The sequence below is a fragment of the Letharia lupina genome (assembly GCF_014066315.1).
Source record: "Letharia lupina isolate WasteWater1 chromosome Unknown contig_15, whole genome shotgun sequence".
Classification (NCBI taxonomy): domain Eukaryota; kingdom Fungi; phylum Ascomycota; class Lecanoromycetes; order Lecanorales; family Parmeliaceae; genus Letharia; species Letharia lupina.
In genome coordinates this window covers 664,472-672,078 of record NW_023502984.1, presented here as the reverse complement: position 1 = coordinate 672,078, position 7,607 = coordinate 664,472, and the positions used below count along the sequence as shown (strand labels likewise).

The following is a 7,607-nucleotide window of genomic DNA, read 5'->3' as shown; positions in this document are numbered from 1 at the left end:
TGAGGTCGATGGCGTGGTCTGCAGGTCCATGCTCTGGTAGCTCGGCAGCACCTCTGTCCGAAAAGACATCAGAGTACTCGCTGTACTCCGACGGTAGCTTCACAGCCTCAGTGACAACATTACTGCCTGAGCGATGTGTTGCTGACGATCCCTATGAACAGGAGGCTCATTAGTGGTGGTCACTTGACGCGCATGTATTACAAAACAGTGTGCTTCTTTGTCAAGGGCCAGCTTAGCAAACCCCTTTGGATCGATGACATCCGCTCGGCAAGTGGTCGTAAGAGCCACTGCTGCAGTGTATGTCCTCCACTGGAACGATCTCTTAGACCAATCGATATTGGCGTTCGCCATGGTCAGCCATGGCATGCCAAGAATCATTCGAGTGTTGATGTCTGCAGCGAGGAAGGTGTCCTGAAAGTAGCGAACTCGACCTTGTTGGTCCTCCTGCTGAAATTCGATATAATGCATCCCGTAGGTCTTAACTGCCTCGCCATGGATAGCACTAAGTCCGATGTCCGTATTGAGAATCGGCAAGCCCAAATTTTGAGCGGTTACACGATTGATGTTGTTCACTTCAGCACCACTGTCAGCCAGCGCACTAAAGGACTTGGTCTTACCCCTGGCGTTCAGCACTAGGGTATTCCTGATGAAGATACTATCCATTTTGGACAGTTCTTTGATCCGCTGAGTCACAGCATGAACCTTGGCCGCCCACACCCTTACATCGACAATGGGCTCTGCTTTGACAGCTGGCGGTGGGTTCGATTCGACATCCGACTCAGAGTTCGATTCGAGAATTCGAGTCAGACTAGCCTCATTCGACGAGATATCCATTGGCTCGGATTCGTCAACGAATTGGGTAGTGATAGTTGCCCCTCGTAGTGGCACAGCGGTCGGAGCCATTGCTGTGCCTACTTGTTTTTTGCCGCTTCGAGCAATGCTTGTGAGTCATGCAATGTTTGATCCTTAGCTGTGCAGTCACGAGTCTTGTGTCCCGGCAAACCACATTTGAAACACACCTGATCTTACCAGCGGCGGTCTCGAACGTCGTCAGACAGTTTGTCTTTCCACATAACGAAGGGAGCTTTAGTGCTTGAGTCCTTCTTATCATCACGATTCTTCTTTTGATCGTGATTTGCTGCTCGACCGGACTTGTTATCCTTCTTCAAGTGTTGGGGTTTTGTAGACCCCTCAGAACGAGACTTATCTTTATTCCCATCCTTCTGTGCGTGAGTTCTTGCCGTCTTCTCATAACGGTGAACTTGGTGCAATAATTCATGCATGGTCTTTGGCCCAGGAATCAGCTCGTCTAGCTTTGTCTGTATTCCTGAAGCCGTCGTGCTCGGAAGTAGTCGAAGAACCGTTGATCGGTGAATGATCGTTCCTTGTCTAGGGCCCTAAGACGAATGTGCAGTTGTAAGTGTAGTCATAGTATTCATTGACGGAGTCACCCTTTCGCTGTCTAGCATTTGTCAATTTCTGACTGCCTTCCGCATATGCTTCTTCTTTGTCCCCTTCGAGGAACTCGCGTAGCAATGTCTTAAAATGCGTCCACGAATCAGCTCCTAATGGGAACTGCAGCAACCAAGACATCCAGTCAGTCTTAGCTCTTTCCACGAGAAAGCCTGTAGCGTATGCAACTTTCTTCTTCGTGTCTTCCTTCTGATGCACTCGATCCGCTGGCGTCTCGCCTTCGCGGTCTTCTTCAGTCGTGAAACCCTTAGCATCGAACTGTCGCTCGCATTCGTATAGAAAGTCGTCCAGTTCCTCCGGAGTCTCGCCCCTGTATGGTTTCGGGTCTTTTGTCTTAAGACTGGGAGTGAGTCTCTTTGCCGTCCCTTGTATCTCGAAGCTCAGCGACGCCTGTCGTCGACGGGCTCGATAGGCCTGGAATCCTGCGTATTCTTCGGCATTGTTCGTGTATCGACTGGTTCGACGACATCAGATCCAGCGGTCTCCCCGAGAGTGCTGTCACTGGGGTTCGAGGTAAGTTGTCGTCTTGCTCCCGCTGAGGAAGCCATTACGACTTTGTAGCTGATGATTCGATTGATTGGCTCGACGCCGGCGTCAATTGGTAGGTAGGTAGTGACAAGGAGAGTCACAGAGTGATAGTTTGTTGTCAGACGGGCACGTCCCCCTTACTATCGTGTCGATGATAGCGAGAGTTGAAGGATTCAGAAATGTAACGGGGTCTAGGCATGCGTGACTGAGCAACTCGTATATTAGTTACTAGATAGACTGAATCCTGAGGAACCCAAGTGGGAATCCTCAGAGGCAGCATATTTAGCAGGGGAGAGTGCACCCCCATGCCAAGAAAACTTACTATGCGACTGCTATAGCCGCACAGCTGCACCAGAGGGATAGTCTCCCGAATCTGGCCTAGATGTATGTTGGATCCCTGGACTTCTGACAGGCCGCCTCATGCCCAGAGACCTCATGGCCCTTACACTAACTTCAGAACGGAAGAACTGTCGTACTAAATGCAACGAAAGTCATTCGACCGCCCCAACTTCCCATGACAAGCGTATTGTCTCTGAATGCATACGCGCTCGGACGATGATTGAATGGAAGCCAAAGAATGTTATGACCTCTCCAGGACACCCACTCATGATTGATGCTTAATGCATACGAACCATCTGTTGAAGTTCGCTCCTGAGGAAAGTCAGTCAAAGATGTAGACGAGATTTCGAAGACTCTACTATCTAATACCAGTCGCGACCCATCCTCATTAAAGATCATTCTTCCGGTGTACTGATGTGGGATCTGATGAAGCAAGATCTTCTTCTCAACGTCCCAAAGTCTGACGATGTCATCAAGAGATGCAGAGGCCAGAATTTTTCTGTCAGGCGAAAAGACTATTCTGACAATACTTTCCAAATGACCCTCAAGCGTACCGTGTAGGGCTCCCGTGATTGGATCCCAAAATTTGAGTGTGTTATCATAAGGTGGGCCATGAGGATCTCCAAGAGAGTCTAACCCAGATGCAGAAGCTAACAATTCACCATTAGGCGAAAAGGTTACCACTCTGACCTCTCCCTCATGACCTTCAAGTATGCGTCGCGACTCTCTTGTGAATGGATTCCAAAGCCTGACGTTGAAATGTTGGAAGAAACCTCCAGTATCTCCGGACGCCAATAATTGACCATCAGGCGAGAAAGCTATCGTATTGACCGGATTGCTGTGGCCTTCAAGCTTGCCTCGCGACTCTCCTGTGAGTGGATCCCAAAGCCTGATGGTGTAATCTTCATTATTAGGTGAAAAAACACCAGATCCGGATGCCAACAGCCGACCATTAGGCGAGAAAGCTATCGTGGTGACCGGATTGCTGTGGCCTTCAAGTTTGCTTCGCGACTCTCCTGTTGAATCCCAAAGCCTGATAGTATTATCATCAGAGGCAGAGGCTACTAGTTGACCATCAGGCGAAAACACTACCGCGTTAACCTTATCCGAATGATTCACATCAGATGTGATTCGCGAGTCTTCTATGATCGGATCATCAGATGTGATTCGCGAGTCTCCTATGATCCGATCCCAAAGTCTAACAGTATTATCACGAGATGCAGAGGCCAAGAGCCCATCAACCGAGAAAACTGCTGCCTCGACCCGGCTTAAGTGACCTTCCAACGATCCCCGTAACTTTTTGACCGGATCCCAAAGTTTTATGGTTTTGTCATCAGATGCGGAGGCTAGCAGGTGCCCTTTAGGCGAAAAGACTACCATGTTAACCGGGCTCGAATGACCGTCAAACACACCCCGTGATTCTTTCTTGTCTGAATCCCAAAGTCTGACGGTACTATCATTCGATGCCGAGGCCAGCAGCGGCCCGTTAGGCGAGAAAACTACCCTGTTAACCCCGCTTGAATGGCCTTCGAACGTATACAGTAGTTTCTCTTCAATCGGATTCCAAAGTTTTATGGTTTTGTCTTCAGATGCGGAGGCTAGCAGGTGCCCGTTAGGTGAAAAGACTACTGCGTTGACCTGCTCCTCATGACTTCCAAGTATGCATCGCGAATCTACTGTGATTGGATTCCAAAGCCTGATAGTTTTGTCACAAGACGCAGAGGCCAATAGTTGCCCATCAGGCGAAAAACTTATTGCAGTAATAAGTTTGGAATGACCTTCCAATGTGCCTCGCAACTCTTTTGTGATTGGTTCCCAAAGTTTGATAGCAAACCAAGAGTCGGATGCCAATAGCTGACCAATAGGCGAAAACGACATCGTACTCGACCAGTGTTCAGTCTCAAGACTGCCACAGGACTGTCCTGTGATTGGATTCCAAATTTCAATACGTTCGGAAGACTTACTGGCTATCAACTGACCGTCAGGCGAGAACGCTACGGTGGAAACGGGCTCTGAAAGATGCCTGACCAACGCGAAGATCGACCTTCTTGCCTTGAGTGTGCGCTGCAAGACTCCTGTGATAGGATTCCAAAGTATGACGGTTCCATCATTAGATGCAGAGGCCAACAACTTTCCGTCAGCCGAGAAGCTCACCGCATTGATCCTATCCGAATGACCTTCAAGCGTTTGTAAACAAGTCGTCCAGTTCTTCTCAGCCTTCGATGCAGTATCAATCCACTTTGGCATCTGATTGGAAAAAAGACGCCTGACTATACTTGTTTCTGGGCTGAAAATAGAAGCAGAGTTATAGAGTTGCAGCGGTGCGATTTCCATAACGGATCTGAATTCTAGAATGAATCTCCATGCATCTTGCGCAAAGGAAAACAACTCGGTGCTCATTCGGGACTAGAAATGGGCGAAATTAGTATATAGAATTCGAAGAGCGATTTCAGTAGCGTTCACCTCAGGTATGGAGCATAGTGATGTCATCGCAATTACAGCTTCAGACACCTTGCTCATGAGACTAAGCGTTTCAAGCCAATGGAGAAAGTGGCATTCGAAGAACGTGTAGACCTGGCAACCTTCGCGCAGAAAAAGTGTCTCCTGCTTAGTAGGGCTAACTTGCTGGAGGTGGTCAACCCAGTAAAGACATGCATATTGCGCGTGGAATGGAATATGAGCTCCTATTCTGCTCTCATTAACGTCGCTGAGACAAACTCCTGGCATTTTGAGATCGCATATATCCTTCTTCAATGTGTTCGACATAACCTCTAAGCAGAGACGGGCTGTCTTGGCATGTTCATTTTCCTGTCCCGAATGGAAAACACCTTTTCTTTTTCCGTCGCTCAAGTAGTCTTTTGCCGATTGATGTACCAAATATGCTGTCCCTTCCCGGACTGTGATGAAAGAACCGCAGCCACTCACTAGATCCTCTAATTCTGACTCCGGGATGCTAGCAAAGACGACGATTTCTCCCAAACGTAACGGCCTAAAAGCAAAAGTGATTGAGCAAAGGATCCGTCGACAGAGTTTGATATCATGTTTGTCTTTCTGATGAAGGATCTGATTAAGCATCCTTTCGTAGAGTGTTTCCAGTCCTGATGGGGTCTTTTCAAGCCAGGACTTCGCTCTTTGCGGCCGTACCTTGCTCAGCTCCTTACAAACCAAAGCCACCCAAAGGAAAGTTCCTTCTGCCTTTTCAAGCAGCGACTTCCGAAGAAAGACCTGCAGCTCGCTGGTGTACGACTTCCAACCTGCCAATTCATCGATTTTGTAGTCAATGAAATTCGCGACAGCACGAGCGACATGCAATGAATTTAGCTCAAGACTGGTGTGCAGTCGGTGGTCACGCCCAAGCCGCTCTATGAAAGCTGGCTCGTTGCGGCTCGTGGTGAGCCATTTGATTTTGGGCGATACTTCGGACTTCAAAAGTTCAAGTATCTCAGGATCACACTCGTCGAGAGCATCTACCATGAAGTAGACATTTCCGAGGCTCGGGTCCTTTAAAATATCCGAGAACACCATCCGCAAGGCATTCAGTGCATTTCCATCTTCAAACAGTGGTCTTCCTGCGATGTCATAACTTTTCCGTACGTGACGGATGAGCTTCCTTTCCTGATCGACAAGGTGATAGATCAACCCCCTGAGGACTGAAACCGTAGTGTTGAGATCCTTACTGGTGTTCTGGCAAAAGAAATACGCCAGCACATTGGATCCAGGCCGATCGTCCAGCCTTTTTGACACCTCGGAAATGAGTGCTATCATCATCATGGTTTTTCCCTTGCCTGGATCACCATGTATCCAAAGCAACCGGGAGTCATCACGATTCCACCAATCATCAAAAGCTGAGTCTGTAAAAATCCAGGAACAGGAACCTTCTAGCAGACGGTCTTTGCTGTGCTCGATTCTCTCCTTGTCGAGTCGAGGATCTGTAGATCGTAAATCGCGTAGGCACTGTTTATCGTTTTCATCAAGCCCCACGTCAGCTACTACAGTCCGTATTGTTTTTTGCAAGTCTGGATTGACACCCTGTGGAGAGGAGAGCTTCGCGACGGGGAAGAATTGCTTGTCATACATCTGGAGGCCTATCTCTCCTAGATTTGCAACTCCTTTGAGCAAATTCAGATATGAGAGCAGATCCTCGTCGGGCTCTCCGTGTAATTTCTTGTATTCAATATCATGTTCCAATGTCATAAACCCCCACATGAAAGCGGACATCACTTGGATTTCAATGATCGGGTTCCATGATTGCTGATCTGAGAGACCTTGCAGTGTCACATGGAAATGGAGTCCATCATAACCGCGGAACCGTGCCCTGAAGCTTACTGCATTCCGCCCATGCTTTGGATGTTGAATTTGACCTCTGACGTTGAAGATCTGGCTCAGAGTCTTTTCAACGTGCTTGAAATCGAGCCAGCAGGCCAAGATGATCCTTCCAGCTACCAAATCCTTGATATCAGCGATATTCTCGGATTCATCCCTGTACTCATCGATGCGACCTGTTAGTTTCTTCTCCAGCGATTCGGCTGCCTTCACCCGAGATTGCCACAAAAATTCTATGCCGCATAGTGCTTCTTCACAACGTGCGCTCACTTCTTTTTCTAAAGTCTTATATTTCTCGGCGTCACGACTAAAGGCCGCGACGAAGTCGGAAATCGCTCCCATTAGGCTTGTTGGCAGCGGCGAGCACAGTGATACGTATAGATCATTTCCAACAGCAATGTCAGCAATGGATAAGCATGGAAGCTGACCGAACAAGAGATAAATTTTAAGATCGCAAGGAGGAAAAGCGAAGCCTCGAGATACGCCCCAACTATTCAGGCTTACAAGATGATGCTTGGGCACCAAAGTGCATGAAGGTAAGAATTGAGTGGCTCTATGATTGGAAATTAACGGGGCATCGAAAAGTGAAGCGAAATTGACGGGGCAAGGCGGGGCAAGGCGGGGCAAGGCGGGGCAAGGCGGGGCAGTGCAGGGCTGTGAAAGATACAGGAGGCTTTTGACTGCAGAAATCACATAAAAGAATCAAATTCCAGAGTATCTCACATCATTCTCAACCTCAATCTAAATTTCATCAGGACTTCGAGCACGTTCGCAGAAGTAAGCTTCAGGCATGAGTAAAACTAGCAACCAGGACCAAACCAGGTCATACAAATCCTTTGTCGCAGCACGGACACAACGGAATCCATGTCTTCAAGATTTGTGTCGATTCCTCCAAAGTGACACCGTTAGCCAATACGCTTGTCGCATTATCTGTCTAGGATTCT

At 48.2% G+C, this 7,607-nt stretch overlaps 1 protein-coding gene across 1 annotated transcript; it reads right to left on the bottom strand.

The window, feature by feature from the left end:
- Positions 1–1,025: 1,025 nt before the first annotated feature.
- Positions 1,026–7,005, bottom strand: HO133_002611 (uncharacterized protein; the record flags this gene model as incomplete). The annotated part of the gene is made up of 4 exons (XM_037293536.1): positions 1,026–1,327; positions 1,452–1,927; positions 2,630–4,746; positions 4,804–7,005. The coding sequence occupies 4 exons, from the start codon at positions 7,003–7,005 to the stop codon at positions 1,026–1,028; spliced, it is 5,097 nt and encodes a 1,698-aa protein (XP_037150365.1).
- Between the last annotated feature and the right edge of the window lie 602 nt (positions 7,006–7,607).